The following is a 23,998-nucleotide window of genomic DNA, read 5'->3' on the forward strand; positions in this document are numbered from 1 at the left end:
GCCACTTCGGGAGTGTTTCTATTTAAGTGCTTACACTGGTTATTTGTAACAATGCGTTTCACAACCGAGTATTGTCATCATACCTTTTGATTTTTATTATGCAGATATTAATGACGTTTGATTCATTTCCAACGCGGATTTCAAAGTCTTTTGAGGTTCATTATCGACTCTTCTAAAGTTCATAAGCCTCTGATCCGTAAAACAATGAATATTACATTTTGTTCCACAGGCATCTGAGTGTGAGTAATTTCTAAAATTTGGGATTCAAGTTTAACAACCATTAAAGTTTTTTTAAATTGTTAGTTTTCATTATATCTTGGCAGCGGTGGCAGATATTGAACCTTTCAGTGAAAGTAATATAATAGAATCTACAAACCCACGTTAATCTATATATACTCCGCACATAGACTACATGCACGCGCTGCAATTGATAGTAATTTAAAAATTGATTAAAAAAAGATTATGGCCATTACAGAGAAACGGGTTTAACATTTCATGTCGATGACCTCCTAACAGAACAAACTAAAACGCTCTTTCTCCCTCCACAGATGCCGTCCGACCTACTGAGTGTTTCAAACATTTTCTGCTTATATTTCAGATTTCCATCATCCGCCGCATCTGGATTTTGTATCAATATTTTCAAATGTTCGGAGACATATTGCGTTGCTCTTGGCTTCAAGCCATCTTACAGTGATTAAATTACAAAAATGCAACGGTTATCAATAGGTGTGATTAGACATTATGTTAAGTAGACATACTAATAGCAACTAACAAGTTGCTATTCCCACTAACTCCTGGTAGCAGCAGGGTGGAATGGTTACATAACGAATGGAACTGACTTTCGATTAATTATTATAGAAGTGTATAGCAACTCACATTTCTGTAAGCGTCGAAAACAAGCAACCCTTCCGTTAATAGATACATTGCACAAATATTTGTAAGTTCAAAAATATTTTTTTGAATTAATCAAAAATTCATCCCTACCCGATTTTTACAAATAATAAACTGTCGGTTTAGCAATTTAGAAACATGACAAACAAAGCACAGTCGGATCTTTACTAACTATGTTAGTTTATTTTTGTCCACTGTTCAACACTATATGACAATCTCGCTGAACCTTCTCAGTCATCTTTGTTATGTTTCAGACAACCGCATGTTTTGAAACAACGGTTCATTCGGCAATGTTTGGCGGCACTTCAACTTCCGATGCTCTCCGCCATTAGGTGCGCTTATTTTTAAGGTTAGTTCGGGTGAGTGCAGTGGATGAACCTCCGAAGTGAGCTCACGAGCAAGTAAAGATTTCGCCACAGGAAGCTAGGGGACAGAATACGGCCCTGAACCTCATCACAAATGAACATGAGCAATAAGAGACTGAGACATGCTAAAATGATATTCAGACTGAACACATATTGTAGTTATGTTTCATTTCTCTGGGAAAAAAACGCATGACGGATTCTGGAGTTAAACGCTTAATTAAAGAGACGTGAAAGGCATAAACTTTATTTCCAGAATCATAGCTAAAATTTCCATTCTTACATTGCTCGATTCTTTTTAGCAATATGCTGAAGAACACGGCAGCACCGACTCAAAGCAACGTAGAGTCACCAGACACCGGGAAGATTACAAATTACATGTGTTTCTAAATAATCTCCTTATCGCGCAAGTAATGACAGAAAATGACGATCAGCATCCTCTGGACATTTGCTGCCTGGCCTCTTTGAGTGTTCCTCGGGATTTTCTGGTTTTATTACTAGTTTCTCGCGCCTGCAGTCATTTACTTTTGTTTTCGATGATAATAATTCCTGGCTATATTTACCCCACACAGTTCAATAAAGGACAGTTTTGTTGTGTGTATTATGTCTATGCAATGCTGTGTTCTCTTCTGTAACTTTCACTATCTGTCTCAGAATTGTATCCTATTCGGTGGAATCGAAGTACGGGGTAGCCACGCCATGTGCAACGGTTGGTATCTTTGCAAGACAACGTTTCGAACAAGATTGTATCTAACAGCCCTTCAGGACAGCGCAGAAACCAAAGCTCAGGTCGGGGTTCGGTTCACCCAGCACGAACTGTCTTTGAACAATAACGTGACTGTCGACGCGTTGTCTGGTTGCACAGCCATTGCTGTGTAGCTGGCAATATTTTAGCCTCCTTTCTCAGAAGCAGGCATTCTAAAAAGTGAGATTCCTCCTCTAATTCTTTGCAGGGCCGAATAACAGAATCCGTCGGGGGGTTAGATATGTGTTTCTAATACACGAGAAGGAACAAGTGGAAACTTGCCTGGGAAGTGCAGCATGCCTGGGTTACTGTGGGACTCAGGTTTAAACCAAAACTAAACCACCCTGTATCTATAATTGTCCAGTAAAGCATAGGAGAGGAACGGCTCGTCCTGTGGGAGTGCTGCCCTGTAGTAAGGCACACATGTGCTTGGGTACAATGAGATAGGGGGATACATCAAGTCGCCCCAAATGGGCAGGAAGCCCTCCCGTTCGTGGAAAGCCAGGGAGAAGGGGTCCAGGGCCTGCGTTTCGCTGTCGAGCTGGGCTATCTCCAGTTCGCTGGCCAGCTGCCGCTTCCATTTGTTGCGTCGGTTCTGGAACCAGATCTTGACTTGTGTCTCGGTTAGCTGGAGGGCGGCAGCCAGGCCAGCCCTTTCCGCGCCGCTCAGGTACCTCTTCAGGTCAAATGTGGACTGCAGCTGGAAAACCTGATCGCGGGAGAACACCGTCCTCGCCTTCTTCTTCCTCTCCTGCAAGCTCCTCGCTTTGTCCTGTCCTCCAGGTTCGCAGGCGGGCCCAGCCTCCTCCTCCTCCTCCATTACTGTTAAAATATTCACAAAGCGTGTGGATGCTCGTTACTAGGGAAGTGCACGGTGACCACCGCACTGAGCCGCGTCGCGACTAAGGGCGAGTGTTGGACCGTAAAGAGGTTCTATAAGTTCAAACACATACACGGGACCAGCTATCATTCCACACAGGGGCCCTGGCAAACTGCTACTCGAAATGTAAATAGGAGAGAAACAGCACAGCACACAACTGGATGGAGAGGGAGAGAAGGGAAGGCGAAGGTTAAAAATGCCGGCAGCATGCATTTCCCAATGTGTGGCCAGCGCAGTAGCGGAGCTGAGGGACCCGAAGCGGCTGGATCTGTGCAAATAGTGTGTAGGTGACCCCCTAAATCAGCGCAAGATTAGTCGTACTAGTGTTCTTGTGTCTTACCCGAGTGTACAAGGGTCTTTGCTTTGATGCCATTCTTCAAGGTACCCTCTGGATATCTTGTGGCAGTTTCTGCACTAACTCCAGGCTGCGGCTGGACCCGGCTAGGCTCCCCCAAAATGCGATTGATGGAGAATGGTACAGAGCAGGAGAGCTGAGCAGCCTGTGACTGCTCCATGCTCAAGCAGGCTTCATGCCCAGTGCAGCACCGTTTACGTCCTTCCCTTTGTACAGAGACGCGGGACACTTCATAAAATATGTACAAAGCTCAGCCTGGAGCTCAGGGAGAGAGAGAGCCACTGGGTAAAAAGATATTCGGACAAACCATTGATTTACGATTTGTGAAGTTACTGGGTTAACACACAACAATAGTTTTGCATGTGTCTGTTTATTTCGCCAGAGGGAATTGGCTTCGGTGCAAAAGCTGTCGAACTATTGGAAAGCGACACTGAATCAATGGCAGCAATGCGAAAAAGAAAGGCGCCTGGCAAGGTTGTGTAAATTCAAAATATTGTCGTTGTTTCCAACAAAATGAGAAACATGTCTCCCATCCAATTTGCAATGCGTTAGATCCGTGCGAATAAATGCACGGAAGTGATTGATTAAATGCATTTTAAATCAGAGTCATTCCTGAACAGACCGGTTGTTTGAAATTGTTTCATTTTAGCTTTAAGGGCGGCTGAAATTACAGTGGGAATCCGCTTCGGGGAATAAAGTGAAAATTGGCTCTTAAAAGCTCAGGACTGTTTCATTGTTCTCCAGACCCAACAGGGCATTTGTTTCCCCATGGAATTTGCTTCCCCTCCTGATTCGTTGCTTGCAAATGGCACGATTTTTAAACGGGCGTTGCAAACGTTTCAAGGAGATAGTTGAAGGACACGGGCATGTTTCCAATTCATTCACTTCACCCCAAACAAAGAACAGAGCGCAAGTTGACCGAAATAGTTTGGCGAAGTGGCGTCAAGGAAATGGCCCAAATCACCCTTTTATGTTCCTCCCTGATTTGAAATCAACAATGAAATGTTCGACGACAGCCATTCATTGCAATGCCCGGATATCGGTTCAGTTCTTTAAGTAATAAGCAATGATGTGACTCCTAAACTGTAAATTAAAGCACAGGGCGAATACAGGTTATTTATTCCAATAAGTTGAACATGTTATCACTACAGTAAAGAATCAGAAAACGACAGCAATTCCCATTTCAAACTCAGCGAGATAGCCTCCGAAGATAAATTCATTTTCAGAGAATGGGTGTTCAGCGATGATTGTTGAAAATATATAGATCGCTTGGCAAGTTTGAAATATATATATATATCGTACATAAAAGGGGCAGTTGCAATATTTCCATGGGAAACAAGTTTGAATACAACACAATTATGATTTATGGATTTCGAGTGTTTTTCTTTGGTCGAGTGTTACATTAACGTATGCATCTGCATAGTTTAACGACACATAGTTATGTGTTTAAACGTTGACACTTTGAAATGATTTATAGCTATGAAGCATTCGGCAGTCACTGTAACGCAAGGCTAATATTAATCATTAAGGCCTGCCAACAATGTGTTCAGCGTGATCAGTTTCAGATGTCGGACAATGGTATCAGAACTTGATGTGTGTCATGAATGGGTTGCGGGAAACAGTTCTGGAAAGCTCATTTGGCTGCACCGTTCTGTTTGTCATTACTTTAATGAACCTACTTAGTAATCGTTGAAGTGAGCTTTACAGGATTTGAACAGGGACGGGCAGCTTTTAAAGTTTTTTTGTAGCAATGAGGCAGTGTATTCAAACGGTTTATATAATTCGATTGTTCATTATCTTAACCTGACTATAAATTGTATAAATTGATTAATGCCGTTTTTAGAAAAAAAATGTGGTATCATTTTAGTTTTAATTGTGTTGTCGCAGGGTCTGATTGTGTGAAGGGGACAGAGAGGGTGTGATAAATGCGCCGTAGGGAGAGATATGTGCTCACATAGTAAGCAATGGTTACATCGCGTGTAAATGTGCACATGGAAAGATATGGATTCAGCATATTTCTATTTAGATATTGTTATATACAATATGGGTGTGGTGTAGATTTGCACATTATTATAAAGCGTAATATATTGATAGATTGCATTAAAGAAAAGTGGGATTATTTTCTCTCATCCCTCTTATAAAACCAGGTTGGCGCCGAAAACGACCTTCAAAAGTTGCTCGCCACAGCCTGCAGAATGGCTGCATTAAATCGGCACAGCCTCCTGTATCCAATATGAGACAACAGATACACATAAAAAATATATACAGTTTGTAGAATACCTATTATGTGGAGATATAGTCTATCTATACATTTTGTTCAGTGCTATCTACAAATGCCCTGCACTGATTCAGTTATTTTTAAGACTTGTCCTCAACGCCATATCTGGCCATATACTCCATACAGTAATTTATCCACTTGACTGAGTTTGATTTAATGTGATTAAACTTACATCGCAACAGCGAGGATATGCAAGCTAACCAAAAGCGACATAAAAGATGAAAGAGTCTTATCTTAATGCGTGCCTTGAGGATAGCGGGCTACCCCTGAGCGGCTTGTTTTGCTAGTTTTTGTCACGCAATTTCTCTGTCGTTTTGCAGAGAATGCTGAGTGCACTATCTGCTCCTGTGACCTGAATCTATTCCTTGTGACAAGGTGAAAGTGATTTTTTATTGCCACTGACTCGTTTAGGGTGTAGCAATAAAAACAACCTCTGATTTTACGGCGTTTTAAAGTGCACTTGATTTTATTGCGGTTGTTCCGTGTATTGTTCCACCAACGTTTTGTCCTTTTTTCTTTCTCCCAGAGACTCTGCACGGAACTGTCTGAAAAAGTCAGGGGTCCGACCTGGAATCTTAACATTTTTAAATATATTCTGCCCTATAAACTTTTCTCTTATCAAGAGATTGGCAATGATTTGTACTGGCGCCGTGGGCGGCTAGTTAAAAAAGAGTTATCGACGAGAATCGAAAAAAACTATCATAAAATGGATATTGGCAATTGGTTGCTAAAACTGCTGAGGTCGTATTTCTGTCGTGCGCCAGTTTATATCAAAGTAAATATCAATGTTTAACAGGATTCCGTAAAATAGCTACAAATCAATATTTAAGCATCATCCATATCGTCAGGGAACGGGAAGAAAATAAAGACTCTGTCCACAATGCCAAATCATTGTAACGAACGGGATTTGCGATATTTGAGGATGCAGAGATCCCAGGTTGCCCAGCCTTGTCTCTGAAGGTATTATTTTTCGCTGACTGGTCTCTGGCGTTTTAATAACGTCATAAATCATAAGTTTCGAGTGTTGTTTCTGGCGGGAGCAGTGAAAATATTCTTTGTCTTTTTTTGACCAATGTTATAAACTCCTAGCAGTCACAAATATTGCCTTACTATGTAATTCGGCGCGACTTTCCATTTACTAAAATACATCTCGAGAGATATTACTATTAGCAGTTTAGCACCACTAATGAAGCATGTGGGAAGAGGGGTAGCTTAACTATGCACAAATAAAATGCAGCGGGGTCGAGGATAGTGCCATTTATCTAAACATAATTATATTTAAATTGATGTTAACACATTTAGTTATTATACGCAGTTCCTACATTATTTTGTTTTACTAATTTGTCTCAAAGCATGTGATCGGGCCTTTGATGCTGGTGTGCTGTTTGAAGTTGCCGGCTGTGAGCAGGTTCTGTTCTAACCGGCCTACTGTACAATCTCAAAAACATAGCCAGAGGTGATGGTTGATGGCATGTCTGCAGAAATGGTACTGTTTACAAAAACAGCGAATGACATAGAAGGCGATGTGTGGACTTTACTTTCCCCCACCCACACAATGCTGCGGATTTCACGAGGAACATGTGGAAGGAGACCATACTACACACTATCATTCCCTCAAGTCGGTCACAAGGCGCTGGGCCTCGGCTCCTTCTGGCCTCTCAAGTTACCTATTTCGTTTGGAAACCTTGGTCACAATTTGAAGTAGATGAGCAGTAACTCACGTTAAGAATCGCAGGCCCGAAGGGGGGAAAAAAATCGCCTCAAATATTTCCAATCAATTGGCGCCCTAAAGCAATTTTTTTGTGCTCCTGCTTTGAATATTTTAAAATAATTTCATGTTTAACTGTAGCAAATAATAATACCATTCAGACCACCCTGGACTGTTTTTAAAGTCGCAAGAAAATTGTACATTTTTTCCTAAATGTATGTAGTGCCCATCTTCTAAAGCATGATTGTTAGGGCTAAACTCCATTTATTTTACATGCACAGACACTATTACCGTTGATCACGGGCAAAATATTCTTTTTTGGAAAAGTAGATTTTTTTTCCCACTGGAATATGGTGCGTGGATTTTTTTTAAATGTCTTAAACTGTATATTGAAGGAACCGCGTTATTCGTTCATTACTTGTATTTCCAGGTTATTTTTAAATGTATTTTAGATATCTCGCATTTCCCCTTTACTTCAGCGTTAAAGGAAGGGATTATTATCTTTCCATGTTCGTAGTCACACTCCGAAAATGTGGTTACTTGTGAAGTTTTTTCTGACGACGAGTGCAGCAGAGGCCAAGGCTGAGCGATGCAGAGGTGGCAATAAATTAATATTGGGAGACTAAAGAATTAAAATGATCGATAGGGAGGGAGCGCGGCGGGCGGCCGTAGAGAGGGAGAACGGTTGAAGTGAATGTACAGAGTGGGGCTAGTAAATTGAGAATGGCCCGAGTGGGTGAGCAGGGTGAAGTACACGAGAATTCTGGTCTTGGGCTGCAGGAGGGTCAGAGGGGCTTGAGAAAATCGGAGAGAGGGGGGGGGGGGGGGTATGATGCTGAAAAAAATGACTTGAGGGAAAGTTTAGTTCTACGTCTATTTCACAAGTCCCTTTTTTCGTATCCATTCCGGATCAAGGGACTGGGCCAGAGACTGAAGTTTTAGAGTATGCCAGACGGTGATGGTTACTGAAGGGGTTGAAAGGCGGGCTCGGCAAACCTGCGATGTCTTTGATGGGATTTTTCTTTTTAAATTTAGTATCGCTACAGAGACTACACTGCACACAGTGATTACAAAGATATGAGTTGAATTTTTCTCCTTCCTAGTTCCTTATTCACCATTCCCTGAAATAATGCATTTTCTCCTCAATCGATTGTTGCCTTCATTTATGTGAACAGATCATTTGGGGGGGGGGGCGGTTATCATAGAATCATAGAATTTACAGTGCAGAAGAAGGCCATTCGGCCCGTCGAGTCTGCACTGGCCCTTGGAAAGAGCACCCTACCTAAACCCACACCTGTACTCTATCCCCGTAACCCAGTAACCCCGCCTAATCTTTTTGGACACCAAGGGCAATTTATCATGGCCAATCCACCGAAACTGCACGTCTTTGCACTGTGGGAGGAAACCGGAGCACCCGGAGGAAACCCACGCAGACACGGGAGAACGTGAAGACTCCGCACAGACAGTGAGCCAAGCCAGAACCGAACATGGGACCCTGGTGCTGTGAAGTAACTGTGCTAACCACTGTGCTACCGTGCTGCCCATTACCACCCCATTATGTCATGGTGTGATATGGTACGAATTAAGTAACGGCAGGATGGGAAAACTGGTCAATGGGAAGACTGGTCAATAGGTTTGATACAATGTAAGAAAGGCTGAAACTACTCATTCCAGCTCCCCAGGCCCATGTAAAGAATGCTGCCCTAACCATTTCAGACTGAAAGACTGATAAGGCCAACTCTGCATAACTTGAAGTCTGAAAAGATCAGCGAAGGTCGAGCTATTCCAAAACACCAGACCTCGGCAACTCCTGATAAAACTAACTCGTCATAACCCAGGGCCATAGGAACTTAAAACAAGATAAGTTCAGGAAGAAACAAGTCTATTCCGACCTTTCAATGTTCCCTCCAAGACTACATAATGGTATGAGTGATATGACCAAACATGGTCTGGTCTATGCTTCCGTTTGTATTTCCGATCAAACCCCTGACTATACTGTTGTCATATAATCTTGATAATGATAATGTATAAATATTGAGCTAATTCTCTGCAAAAGCGCGGAACTTGTGAAAGACTCAGCAGTTTTGTTGACTGCTCTCTGACTTCAAGTTTCAGCCATTACTGCATGCAGTTGTTTTCGAAAATAAAGCTTGTTATTCTGTCTTAACGAGTGTGTTGTATCTCTCTACTATAGAAGCAGGAAAATATTGACTTTGACAATGGGGTGATGATTTTTAAAAATTTGAGCAACAGTGCAGAATATTATGCACATTTGGCGTCAGGATAATACTGTAAATATGTTACTTGTAAAGAACCATAATCCCAATTTGTGTGCAGTTGCAATAAAATGGCATGATCTGAGTTTATTGGTTATGTTGATTCAATGCCTTGTATTGTGGGATGTTTCAGTCATTACACAAAGTTTGGGGAGAATAGAGCTAGCTGATTTGTTCAACCACAGTGGCATGGTGGCACAGTGGTTAGCACTACTGCCTCACAGCTCTAGGGACCCGGGTTCAATTCTAGCCTCGGGTGACTGTCTGTGCACTTTCTCTACATGTCTGCGTGAGTTTCCCCCGGGTGCTCTGGTTTCCTCCCACAGTCCAAAGATTTTTTTAAAAATTTTAAAAATAAATTTAGAGTACCCAATTCATTATTTCCAATTAAGGGGCAATTTAGCGTGGCCAATCAACCTACCCTGCACATCTTTGCATTGTGGGGGCGAAACCCAAGCAAACACGGGGAAAATGTGCAAACACCACATGGACAGTGACCCAGAGCTGGGATCAAACCTGGGACCTCGCCACCGTGAGGCAGCGGGGCTAACCCAACGTGTCACCGTGCTGCCTCTCCACAGTCCAAAGATATGCAGATTAGGTGGATTGGCCATGCCAAATTGCCACTTAGTGTCCAAAAGGTTAGGTGGGGTTACAGAGTTTTTAAAAAAAAACTTTCCAGTAGATGGTACTTTTTTCAGGATATTTTTATTCAAGGTTTTCAATTTTACATTTTACCAGAAGACACAACAAATCCCCAAAATCTATTGCGATACAGAGTTTTCATTATTCCACAGACACATACAGAAAATACCAGCAAATACTGATACATGGGGTAAAATACAACCAATCGGGACCTAACACTGCATCCAAAAACCTCTGAACAATGAAAGGACTCTCCAGAAAATGGGAACAACAGGATACTGCCATCGACACAAGACATAACTTGACTGTGCACGCTCTCGCCTACAGGAGTTAGCCAACGATTCTTACACTGTGCCAAGAATCATAACGCAACAAACCTCACTCCTCCCCAGCCAAATCAGAGGCACAATTCAAGCCCCACCATCACCGGAAGACCTAAACCATTTTCTACCAAGGTAACCTCACCGACAAGGAGAAGAAGAATCATGAAAACACCCAAAATTGGGATATCTCAGGGTGTGATACAATTCCCCTCCTCCCAACCAAATAAAGAAAAACATCCAGAATTAAATATACCAAATGAGGTCCTGTACCAGCACCTCACCTACCTGGATAAAGATAGGAAGCCCCAAAGCGATGATTCACCAATAGATACCTGACATGCACACTTTTGCAAAAAGGACACCAGGAACAGAACAGCAGCATCATACAAAACAGGACACTGTCCCACATCCCCCCAATACTCCCAGGGAGCCCAAGCCTCAAGAAGGAGGACAGTCTGGAACTCCCTTTATAAGACCACTTGGAGGAGGGCTACCTACTCCTCCATCCAGCCTCACCTCCAATCGAAGAAAGACTATCGACAAAGCACTCAGACTCACAATCAAGCCCCGCACACAACAGGCTACTATCTCCCGAGCGGAATCCTATCTCAAGATGGAGAGTAGTCCAGAAGCCCCCAAAAGGGGACGTCTTTGAGGAGGGTGACCTACTCCCACGCTCGACCCAGGAAAAACAGTTACCAGTGCCCTGACCTACTCAACCAAGCTAAACCAGGCCAATGCATTGAACTACAAAGGCGTCACTTAGGACTTAGGCCCTGCCATCAACGAGATTGCACTAATTTCCCCTCATCAAATAAACCATAACATGATATGCCCACCAGACATTCCATGAGCGAAGTAACCACTGTCGCTCTCTACCCAGCCAAGTAAATATAGAGGACCAACCCAAGAGAGGCTAGGTGCCCAAGGATTAACCCACCATGCCCAGTACACCAGTACACACATTCCCCCACTCCAACAATACCAGAGGTGCCAGCAAAGATGATCTGTCTGTGCCTTCATAGGAGACAAGCAAGGATTCCTTAATCCCAAAATACCAGAGTGCAAAAGGAAAATGCAACACTCATAGTTCGAACAAGGTTTTACCTCACGACTTCCGGTGGCGGCTATGAAGGAGTTTTGCTAATGTTTGGTTGGCTCTTAATTTGGCTCTGTTTAATCACGTTTGCTCAAGAGTCGCCAGGTATCTTTTGACACCGCCACAAGGTTCAGAACCGAATACTGACCAATGACTCGATACACCAGTTAGTAAGTTCAAAAGCAATGCTCATTTATTTACGCACAGTCAAATCTACTCATGCATAAACTCTACAAACTAAACTACCACTATTACTAAAGCCTATACTTAGCTTCGGGTGCCCACTCAGTCAGAGGAACAATGGCCGTTGCTCGGTTCTGAGGCTGCTGGGTTGAGCTGTTTACAGGGTAGCAACTAGGAGAGTCTATCTTGTAGCGTGCGTTGACTTTGAACTTACTTGGTCTGCTGTAGCTGCTAGGCTGGTCTCTCTCTTCAGTGAGAGCCAAAGCCAAAGGAGAAAGATTCTCCCTTGGGGGATACCTTTTATACTGAAAAGGGCTTCGCGCGCTTTTGGGCAGGCCTTGAACTTGGCCTCAACTAATTGGGTCTTTCCCAATCATCTGTATCGATTTTCCTCCAATAGAGTGGTGGTTCCCTGATCGCAGCCTGTGTGATTTACCATCCCAGTGTTTGAGGATGTAAATAGCAGAGGGAAGGAACCTAAGGGTTGCCAAAACCAAACAAAAGAATTTTGAACATAATGAGCCAAAATGGGGTGCGTATGGGCCGCGGCGGGTAAGAAATGGGTGGAATCCACGGGTAGGACGGTGATCAATGCCGTATGTGCTCTACCCGAGCGAAGCTGACCAGAGGGGGGTCCTCAGGCAGGGCGGGGATCAATGCCGTTTCTCCACTACCTGAGCAATTGGCAAGAATTGGTAAGAATGTGGTCATCGTGGGGGGCTGCCTCTCGAATTAGGAGAGAAACTATGAGTCGTGTCCTGTCGACAAACTAGTTCCTCTGAACTATTGTCTGGGGACAAACTTGTTCCATTAACAGCCGGGGGGCGTTAAAGGAATGGTGACGTAGGGCCGAGAAAACTTTCGAGTTTACAAACAACACTTAACTTCAACACTAACAAACAAACATACAACGAAAGTGGTGCAGGTTCCATCAGAAAGGACACCGTATCTCTCCATCGGTTCCTTTTTTTTTCCATCATCTGTAAACCTCACTGCTTCTGTCTCTCTCCTCTATCTCTCTACGGAGCGTCCTAAAGACCTCGTCTGTGCCTCGTAATTGTGCCAAACAGGGTATGATTGCCATCGGCTTGCGAGCTTTCCCTAAGCTCTTCTTGTGGATCTCTGACAGGTTCTCCCACCAAGTATGTCCTATACTCCTGGGTCCTGTTTCCTCATTATTGCAGAATTCACTCCAAAGGGGCCATCCTTTCCCTTTGAGATATTTCCTGATCTAATTTTTCTGAACGGGACACTGTCCTACTCTGCTGGTCGCTGTGACCTCGAATTCCTGGGGGTTCATAAGGCGTTCCATTGCCTCAATTGCCATTTTCTCTATCTGGGTTCTCTACTGAATTAGGAACAGGGGGTGATAAAGTGATGATGTAAACACGGGTACGGCTTACGCTAATTTCCAGTCTACAAAACTCCCGACAGTTTTACGCAACAAAATCTCTCAGGTTTACCTTATATCCCTGTTAGTACACATGCATTAACACACTTCCGAATCTCAGAGGCTTGATCAGAACTGCTTTGACGCTTGTGGTTTTTTTCTTTCTGTTCCCAATTGGATTCTCAATTCAAATTTTGGGTTCTCTCGGAGTGGTTAGGCCACTTCTAAGTCGAGTCCCATCAGATGTCGCCAGTAAATGTTGCTAATGTTTGGTTGGCTCTTAATTTTGCTCTGTTTAATCACGTTTGCTCAAGAGTCGGCAGGTATCTTTCGACACCGCCACAAGGTTCAGAACCGAATACTGATCAATGACTCAATACACCAGTTAGTAAGTTCAAAAGCAATGCTCATTTATTTACACCCAGTCAAATCTACTCATGCATAAACGCTACAAAATAAAATACCACTATTACTAAAGCCTATACTTAGCTTCGGGTGCCTGCTCAGTCAGAGGAACAATGGCCGTTGTTCGGTTCTGAGGCTGCTGGGTTGAGCTGCTTACAGAGTAGCAACTAGGAGCGTCTATCTCGTAGCGTGCGTTGCCTTGGAACTTACTTGGTCTGGTGCAGCTGCTAGGCTGGTCTCTCTCTTCGGTGAGAGCCAAAGCCAAAGGAGAAAGATTCTCCCTTGGGGGATACCTTTTATACTGTGAAGGGCTTCGCGAACTTTTGGGCGGGCCTTGAACTTGGCCTCAATTAATTGGGTTCATCCCAATCATCTGTATCGATTTTCCTCCAATAGAGGGGTTGTTCCCTGATCGCTGGGCGTGTCCTGGTGACTGTTAGTCTGCTTTGTCTTAGCCTCTTCTGGCGCCATGGAGTCTGCCTTAACATTGTGTGTCTAAATGTTTCCCTTTTGTCCCCGGAGATGGCTCATTAGTATGTAGATTGCTTGGTAGTTTCTGTCCTGTCTGAGAGTTTAAGGTTCTAATCAACAGACAGAGCTTGCACCTGCTTGTTTCTTAGCATTGTCCAATTTTCCCTGCATTCCTTGCAAGTGTCCATTTTGTGATCGGGACGGGGCCATCCCAGATGGCTACAGGAGTAAGTCGCACATTTGGTGCTCCTGTTCGGGTCGGACTTTTGGACCTTTTCCCCCGATTTTTTACCGGACTTGATTTGAAAAATCAATGACAGAGGCAATTGTGTACTGGATTCCCACATCGGTGCATGGAGAGGACGACTAGAAGTGCTCGCAAAGGCAGAAACAGAAGGACAGAGAAGGCTTGGGCTGAAGCTGCATCAGGAGTAAGCGTGGCAGAGGACCGGACCTCTGGCTTGTCGACCCAGCGGTCAATGGAGCAGTTGATGCAAGTTATCCAGGAGAGCTTCGGCAAGCAGAAACGGGACTGCTAGGATGCAATTAAAGAGGCAAATGCGCGGCTGGAACTTAGATTGGATGCCCAAGATCGGGCGATCCACAAAGTAGAGAAGGCACTGGCTGACCAGGAGGAACATCAAACAGCGCTGGAGTTGGAGATGGGGATGCTGAGAGACCAGCAGAAAAGGATCCTGGAGAAGGTGGAGGACCTGGAGAACAGGTCCCACTGGCAGAGCTTGAGGATCGTTAGCTTCCGGAGGGATCCAAAAGAACGGACACTGGGGCATACATAGCACCCATGTTCGAGAAGCTGCTGGGGGATGGGGCATTCCCCCGACACTTGGAGGTGGACAGGGCTCACAGAGCACTCGCGAGGAAGCCGCGGATGGGAGACCTCCCCAAGGGCAATGGTGGTGAGATTCGACAGGTATTTGGATAAGGAGCGTATTTTACAGTGGGCCAAGCAGACACGGGGCTGTAAATGGGACAATAGTACCCTGCGGATCTATCAAAACCTGAGTGCGGAGGTGGCCAGGAGAAGAGTGGGGTTAAACCAGAGCAGGTCGACCCTTTTCAAGAAAAAGGTGAAGTTCGGGCTGTTGTATCCGGCCCGCCTTTGGGTCACATACGAGGAGCAACATTTCTATTTTGAGTCGCCTGGACTTCGCGAAAAGGAAAGGATTGGTGTCGGACTGAGAACTTTAAACTTTGCTGTAACGTTTATGTTTTAAAAAAAGTTTCTTGTTTTTGTTTTTTGGACGTTATTTGTAATGCCTGCTGTATTGATCTGGGGCCAGTTGCAGAGCTGAGTGAGTTAAAGTTCGCATTTGCACTGTTGGGGGATGGAGGTGTGTTTGTTCAGATGCTGTATCTTTTGCTTGATCGTTTTTTTTGTGTTCAACTTGGTTTTTTTTCCCCTGTCGGGCAATTGTGTTGAGATTGTTTTTCATTTGAATATGTATGTATGAGCGGGGGGGAAGGTGGGGAGGGAACAATAGGTGGGAGAATGTCTGGCGCCAGGGGCGAGGGCCACCAAGCTAGTTGGGCGGGCTATCTTATGGAAGCATAGTGGGGGGTGAGCAGATGTTAGGCTAATCAAAAGGGTTGATTTATTTTGTGCTGTTATTTGAGGGGGGGGGGGGAAATGTTCTGCTGATGAGGGAGGGACATTTGCTGAGGAACAGAGAGGAGTTTGGGGGCGGAAGTTGCCTGGGGTGGGCCGGTGGAGGCATGGGCTGGCAACTGGCCCAAGAGAGGGGATGGCTGATCGGCGAAGAGGGGGGGGGGGGCGATGAGCCCCCCAACTAGACTGATCACCTGGAATGTAAGAGGGCTCAATGAGCCTGTCAAGAGGGCACGCGTGTTCGCGCATTTGAGAGGACTGAAAGCAGACGTGGTAATGCTGCAGGAGATGCAACTTAGAGTAGCTGTCCAGTTTAGATTAAGGAAAGGTTAGGTCGGACAGGTTTTTCACTCGGGACTGGACTCGAAGACCAGAGGGCCGCGATCCTGATCAACAAGTGAGTGGTGTTTGAGGCGGGACGAATAATTTTGGGTGGGGGAGGCCGGTACATTCTGGTCAGTGAGAAATTGGAGAGGGTGCAGGTGGTACTAGTAAATGTATACGTGCCAAACTGGGACGATGTGGAATTTATAAAGAGGATGCTGGTGAAGATACAGGACCTGGATTCGCATAAGCTGGTCATGGGAGGGGACTTCAATACAGTTATTGACCCTGGTTTAGACCGGTCAAGCTCAAAAACGGGCAGGGTGTCAGCAATGGCTCAGAAGCCAAAAAGATTCATGGAGCAGGTGTGGGGGGGTGGACCCTTGAAGATTTGGGCAGCCGAGAGTGAAGAGTTCTCCTTCTACTCACACGTGCATAAAGTGTACTCCCGGATTGATTTCTTTATTCTGAGCAGGGATCCACGGATGGGGGTAATGGACACAGGGTACTCGGCGATCACAATCTCAGACCATGCCCCGCACTGGGTTGACCTACAGGTCAATAAAGGCAGTAACCAGCGCCCGCAATGGAGGTTAGACGTTGGACTTTTAGCGGACAAGGAGGTGTGCGGGTGGTTGAGGAAATGTATTCAGAGCTACCTGGAGGTCAATGACACGGGGGAAATTTCGGCAGCGGTGGTCTGGAAGGCATTGAAGGCGGTGGTTAGAGGGGAGCTGATCTCGATACGAGCCCACAGGGAGGAGGTGGACAGGGCAGAGATGGACCGATTGGTAAAGGAGATACTACAGGTCGACAGAAGGTATGCGGAGACCCCAGAGGCAGGGCTTCTAAGGGAACGGCGGAGGCTACAGGCGGAGTTCGGCTTGTTAACCACAGGAAGGGTGGTAGAAAGGCGAGGGGGGTGATTTATGAGCATGGAGAGAAGGCCAGCAAAATGCTTGCACAGCAGCTTAGAAAGAGTGAGGCAGCCAGGGAGATAGGGAAAGTAAAGGATGGAGACGGAACCTGGTGGGAGACTCAGCAGGGGTGAATAAGGCATTTAAGGAGTTTTATAGTAGGCTGTATGGGTCGGAACCCCCACCTAGGCCGGAAGGGTTGTGGCACTTCCTAGGTGGGCTGAATTTCCCGAAGGTGGACGGGGAGCTGGTAGAAGGGCTGGGGCCCCCGATCGGGATCGAAGAGATAGCGGAGGGGCTAAAGGCCATGCAGTCGGGTAAAGCCCTGGGGCTGGATGGGTACCCAGTGGAGTTCTATAAAACGTTTTCTGGGATATTGGGGCCGCTGTTGATGAGGACAAGGGAGAGAGGGGTGCTTCTCCCGACGATGTCACAGGCCATGATCTCGCTGATCCTGAAGCGGGACAAGGATCCGGAGCTGTGTGGGTCCCACAGGCCGATATCCCTATTGAATGGGGACGCCAAACTGCTGGCCAAACTTCTGTCCTCAAGGATTGAAGACTGTGTTCCGGACGTGATTGGGGAGGGCCAGACGGGGTTCGTTAAGGGAAGGCAGTTGGTGGCCAATGTAAGAAGGTTGCTAAATGCGATCATGATGGCCACAGAAGGTAGGGAGGTGAAGGTAGTGGTCGCAATGGACACAGAGAAGGCTTTTGATCTAGTGGAATATCTGTGGAAGGTACTGGGATGGTTCGGATTTAGGCGGGGCTTTATTGACTAGGTCAGGTTGTTGTATCAGGCTCCTGTGGCGAGCATACGGATGAATAGGACAACATCGGACTATTTTAGGCTACATCGAGGGACGAGACTGGGATGCCCCCTCTCCCCACTGTTGTTTGCGCTAGCTATAGAATCGTTGGCAATTGCGCTGAGAGCCTCAAAGGTCTAGAAGGGGTTGGTCCGGGGGGGAGTGGAACACAGAGTCTTGCTTTACGCAGACAACCTGCTCCTGTATGTATCGGACCCAGTAGAGGGGATGGAAAAAATCATGAGGATTCTGGGGGAATTTGTCCGGTTTTCGGGTTACAAACTCAATATGGGGAAAAGCGAGATGTTTGTGATCCAGGCAAGGGGACAGGAGAGGCGACTGGGGGGACAGCCATTGAGAGCGGTAGGGGGAAGCTTTAGCTTTCTAGGCATTCAAGTGGCGCGGGAATGGGAACGGTTGCACAAACCTAATCTGGCTCGACTAGTAGACCAAATGAAGGACGATTTTCGGAGGTGGGACGCACGTCTGTTGTCATTAGGTAGGAAGGTCCAGACGGTGAAGATGACGGTCCTTCCGAGACGCCCCATGGTGGTGGCGGCCCTGATAGTCTGGGGGCAATGAGGAAGCATGTGGGAGTGGAGGGAGCATCAGTCTGGTCTCCAATCTGCAATAATCACCGGTTTGCCCCGGGAAGGATGGACGGGGGGTTTCGGAGATGGCAGAGGGCAGGAATTGAGAGGATGGGGGATATGTTTATAGAGGGGAGCTTTCCTAGCTTGAGGGAGCTGGAGGAGAAATTTGGATTGGCGAGGAGAAACAAATTCAGGTACGGGACTTCCTACGTAGGCAGGTCTCAACCTTCCCTCTCCTACCACCAAGGGGGATACAGGGTAGGGTAGATGGACTCTGACATCTATAAGGAACTCATGGGGTCAGAGGACACGCAGACTGAGGAGCTGAAAAGCAAGTGGGAAGAGGAGTTAGGAGGAGAGATAGAGGATGGTCTCTGGGCGGATGCATTGAGTAGAGTCAACGCGTCCACAACATGCGCCAGGCTCAGCCCGATACAGTTTAAGGTCGTTCACCGGGCTCACATGACAGTGGCCCGGATGAGCAGGTTCTTTGGGGTAGAAGGTAGGTGTGCAAGGTGTGCGGGAGGGTCAGTGAACCATGTCCACATGTTTTGGACATGCCCAAATCTCAGGGGATTCTGGCAGGGTTTTGCAGACGTCATGTCCATGGTGTTAAAAACAAGAGTGGCACCGAGTCCGGAGGTGGCGATTTTTGGGATGTCGGAAGATCCGGGAATCCAGGAGGAGAAAGAGGCAGACGTCTGGTCTTTGCTTCCCTGGTAGCCCGGAGACGGATACTATTAGCTTGGAGGGACTCAAAGCCCCCAAAGTCGGAGACCTGGCTAACTGACATTGCTAGCTTTCTCTGTTTGGAGAAAATCAAGTTCGCCATGAGAGGGTCACTGTTAGGGTTCGCCCGGAGGTGGCAATCGTTCGTCGACTTCTTTGCGGGAAATTAATCGTCAGCAGAAGTGGGGAGGGGGGTTAGTTTAACTTAGAGTAGGGGGTTAATAAAGGTGGAACCTGTAAGGGAGGAAGCAGGCTTTTTGCGCTACGTTTATAGACTCATGTACATTGTTTATTTTGTCCCTGTTGTAAAACCAAAAATACCTCAATAAAATGTTTATTGAAAAAAAAAGGTTTTACCTCATCCTCAACTTGGGCATATAAGGCCATACCAACCACCTCACCAAATCACTTACCCACCACCCCGCTGTGTCGCTATTCACTGTAAATAAAGTGAAGGCTACCAAAACATGTACTCCTCAGCGTAAAAGCAAGGATAGAAGCACATAAAATAATCAGGTAAATATCGCACCATCCGTATATTTTCATAGGATAACAGGAAACAGGATAACAGGCGACAAATGCCTTTGTGCTCACATATCATACACCCTTGTCAGGATAAAAGGCAACTACAAAATCAGGGATATAATCACAAGGGAACAAAGTTCAGGATTAATGATGAACTGCAGATAACATAACCATCCATGGAGCTTGGAAATACCATAGCCAAGAGAGGAACATCGAGCAACATCCAGGATCCATCCAGAGTTTCACCTCCACCATGTCCCGGTAAAGAGAAACCTAGGCCTTGGCGGGTAGAGAAGGTCCATCGTGTCCAACCACCTCCAGCACTTCTCGATGACCACCAAAGGCAGGGTGAGATGGTGGTGCTGCAGTTAGCACTGCTGACTCACGACGCCGAGGACCCGGGTTCGATCCCAGCCCCAGGTCACTGTCTGTGTGGAGTTTGCACATTCTCCCCATGTCTGCGTAGGTCTCACCCCCACAACCCAAAGATGTGCAGGGTAGGTGGATTGGCCACAATAAACTGCCCCTTAATTGGGAACAAAAAGAATTGGGTACTATAAATTTATTTTAAAAAAGAACACCAAAAGCAAGACAACGCATGACCAGTGGTTGGAGTCTCTGATCGACCCCAGGTCTCGAAGACCGGATACAATATGCTCCATCGAACTCGAAACACCCAACCCTCAAATCGAGATTGTGACATCATAGCAGCCAGTTCTCAAATTCAGCCAGGAATTCATCCCCAGCTCTCCTCGAGAGACTGGGTGCATGGACAATCCTTGTCCGGCCCCATCTCCCCGGATCAACTAGGATGTTCAACATGCCATGCAGCAGGGTTTCCAAGGACTGAAGGTCAGCCCCAACTGAGACAACTGCCCTATCGAATGGCAGGATTCCTACCTCCCCTTCATCCATTCTCTTCAGGATATCTCACAATTCATCAATGTGAGGACCAATAATCTGTGTCGCGGAGCCAAGACCATCGTCCACAACTTCACTCAAAAGGGCAACTATAATTTTGACACCAATGGCATCGCCAAAGCATACCAGCAAACCCGCTGGCCCGCTCACCAGCAAAGCTGTCACTGCGAAATGAACTCCACCCCAGCCGTCTCTGACCACGTCAATCAAACAAGGATTTTCTTGACTAAATCAGCTCCTCTTTTCCACAATTTAAGCAGGATCTTCCAGGAAAGCAGCACCAATCACCCAAATCAAGATCGGATAATGGGATGTGCATCAGGATTTTTTAAAAGGGTAAAAGATGTGTGGTGCCAGACCTCACAAAAACACAGTTGCTCCAACGCTTACGTCACATGACCCCTGTGGATAATATTTGAACCATTTCCTTCCCCAACACTTGTATTTTTTCAAATGTGAATGTAACAAGTAGTCTATAAGTGCAGTTGTACTGTTAACAAGGAGATATTGTTTTTTCTGACTGAGGTGTAGGCCCTTTTTGTATGCAGATTTGTCTCTATGGCAGCAAAATACAACAATTGGGTTCTCTGTAGGCTCTCTTTATGTACATCGCTCCTTTCAACTAAAACCCCATCCTGTTCCTCAAAACCACAACCTCCCCACCTTCATCCTCCATGCCAAGCACATCTGTCTTTTCATCATAAAGCACAATATTGTAAATCTGGGGGGGAAAAAATCAGAAAATTACACTGAAATATGGGTTTGATGTCATCGGTGAAGAAATAAAAATCATGAACTTGGACAAAGAAATTTTAAGTCTTCGACCTTTCCCCAGGACTGGGCAGTATTACAGATATTACAGGTGTACAGTACTTTTAAAAAAGGACCAGGATAAAATAGGCAAACATAAATTACATCAATAAGAGGAGCAGGACTTTTTCAAGAGAAGAGATTCCTGGAAGAGAACTGTCACTTTGCTATTGAGAATATCTATTTTGTCCTAATATCAGCAAATGGAATTTTGGCAGCTAAGTGAATAGGATATAAAAGTTTTAGTTCCCCTATTTGAGGAGGGTGGCAGTTGCAATAGAGGCAATTCAGAGGAGGTTCACTAGATTGATTCTAGAGGTGAGTTGTTTGTCTTATGATGAGAGATTGAGCAGTTTAGGCCTATACTCGCTCGAGTTTAGAAGAATGAGAGGAGACCTAATATAAGATGATAAAAAGTATTAACAAAATAGATGTAAAGTTGATGCTTCCAGTTGTAGAGCAGTCTAGAATGAGAGGTCATGGTTTTAGGATAAGTGGTAGCAGATTTAAAATAGAGATGAGAAGAAATTTCATCTCTCAAAGGGTCATGAATCTGTTGAATTCACTATCCCAGAGTGCGGTGGATGCCAGGATATTGAGTAAATTTAAGGAGGAGAGCAACAGATTTTTAATTGGGAAATGCATTGAAGGGTTGTGGAGAACGGGTAGGAAAGTGGAGTTGAGGCTGAGATTAAACCAGCCATGATTGTATTGAATGCCGGCGCAGGCTCGAGGGGCTGAATTGCTTACTCTTGCTCCTAGTTCTTACGTTCTTATTGGAAAGATTACCCCTAAAGTTTTAAAACATACCAGGCAATCGCAATTGGCAGCATGGACAGTTTCAAATTATGGTTTTAACAGATTGGAGTGATAATATAACCAGTGTGAACTTGAACTTATATGAATCAATCACCTGAAAGAAGTCTCACACTGTTTGTCGACAGTGTGCTCAGGTGTCAGATCAGCTCCAGACACTAGAGTGGTATTGCCACTTTTCATATCATTGTTCATTCAAAACTGTAAATGTGACCACATTACTGGACCATTTGTTACCAGTGAGCCTTGAAGCATTGCATTTCCAGTGTAGGAAATATTTTTGTGCATTGTCTAAAGTTGGAAAATATTCCTCACTGACAGTTCCTTGATTATACGTGCACCGTCATTTAGAAGAATTGTGAGTTCAGTTGTCCAAACGTGTTTTACCATTTGCCTGAGCTCCTCTCATTCTTAATTACTGTTTAAAATTCTGACAGGTGGTTTCCTATAAGAAAATATTTTCGCACAGAATAAGATAGATTTTTTAAAATCAATATGCATGATTTTCTCATTGTGATCACATTTGCATTGGATTGAGATGCCATAGATTGTACTGAATGCATCACAGCTGTGCTTCCCCCCATATTAAGGACATGTGTTAAGTATCAAGTGAAAATATTTGATATAACTTGCAAAACATGAAGTATTAATTATTGCTAGTTTTATTGTCTAACCATATAACAGACTTTTAGGTGTTTACAAAGTTGTTCAATTATTGTCTTCCGAGCATTGACATTCATACTATAGTAATATTTTCTACTGGTGGGAAATTCAACTATTTGCTGAATGTAAATGTATCTGGCATTTTATCACAATAATACAAATGATCTGACCTAACCTCCTCTTACTGAGAAGTCAATTTCTGCCATTTTATCGGAAATGCACAGAATGGAGGTCATGAACTTGCACTCAGAGGAAGGGAATGCTGAAGAGTATATTTGCTCAGATTGATCCTATCCATACCACAAGGAGCCGAGGAACAGATCACATGCTCACTCTCTCAGACAATATGCTAGGAAAGAGTTAATGTTCCCTTGTACTTAAGTTGGAATTAGGGTTTTAATTGTTTACTAGATTGCATTTATTGTTCAATAGACTGCACCAATATTTAAAGGGGATATAAGTGGCACTGTTTTGTTGTTGGGGAAGTGATTACTGAACACAATAAACTTGGAGTCAAAGCAGGCAAAACTTGTTTCCTCATAGAGTTATCATTGGCGCTCAACACGATGATGAAGTAGGAAGATTCATTGAGCATAATGAAAAATAAAAAGAATGACTTTCCTCCTTATGTTTACTCATAGACTCCCTACAGTGCAGAAGGAGGCCATTCGACCAATCAAGTCTGCTCCGACCCTCTGAAAGAGCCCCACACTATCCCCGTAACCCCACCTAACCTTTTGGATACTAAGGACAATTTAGCATGACCAATCCACCTAACCTGCACATCTTTGGACTGTGGGAGGAAACCAGAGCACCCGGAGGAAACCCACGCAGACACGGGGAGAAAGTGCAAATTCTACACAGTCACCAGAGGCCGGAATTGAACCCGGATCCCTGGCGCTGTGAGGCAGCAGTGCTAACCACCATGCTGCCCTGTGCCACCGTGTCATCAATTTATTTTTCCCTCCAAATTTGGCACAGGTTTTTTGAGCATCAGTCCACGGTATCATGCAAGTGAAGGACACAGGAATGATTCTTTCTATTCTGTCCCTTCTCAAATCTCCGCTGATTTTTCTACCTTAGTTATGCTACTTGTTGGTTTAACAAGAACTTGGGAAATCCACACCGAGTAAAAAATAAAGGGCGGGATACTCCGAAAACTGGTGCGATGTCCGGGACCCGGCGCCAAAAACGGCGCGGATCACTCTGGCGCGGGCCCCCCAAACAATGCAAATTCTCCGGACCCGAATGGGC

At 45.1% G+C, this 23,998-nt stretch overlaps 1 protein-coding gene and 1 long non-coding RNA gene across 4 annotated transcripts in view; one reads left to right on the top strand and one right to left on the bottom strand.

Annotated features, from left to right (window-relative positions):
- LOC140408552 (uncharacterized) overlaps window positions 1-23,998 on the top strand; it is a 135,770-nt gene that overhangs the window by 99,825 nt on the left and 11,947 nt on the right. Inside the window, exons 6-7 of one of the 3 annotated variants that reach the window (XR_011940135.1) lie at window positions 3,616-3,707; window positions 6,038-8,004. The exons of the other annotated variants lie outside the window; for them this stretch is intronic. This is a non-coding gene — a long non-coding RNA (uncharacterized lncRNA). Of the gene's footprint in view, window positions 1-3,615; window positions 3,708-6,037; window positions 8,005-23,998 lie in introns of those variants that run through there. 3 annotated transcript variants of the gene reach the window in all.
- On the bottom strand, window positions 1,485-3,432 carry LOC140408551 (homeobox protein HMX1-like). The gene is made up of 2 exons (XM_072495924.1): window positions 3,219-3,432; window positions 1,485-2,820 (listed from the first exon to the last, which is right to left on the bottom strand). Exons 1-2 carry the CDS (start codon window positions 3,391-3,393, stop codon window positions 2,333-2,335), a joined length of 663 nt encoding a protein of 220 aa, XP_072352025.1. The 5' UTR covers window positions 3,394-3,432; the 3' UTR covers window positions 1,485-2,332.

The sequence above is a fragment of the Scyliorhinus torazame genome, chromosome 3, assembly GCF_047496885.1.
Source record: "Scyliorhinus torazame isolate Kashiwa2021f chromosome 3, sScyTor2.1, whole genome shotgun sequence".
Taxonomy (NCBI): Eukaryota; Metazoa; Chordata; class Chondrichthyes; order Carcharhiniformes; family Scyliorhinidae; genus Scyliorhinus; species Scyliorhinus torazame.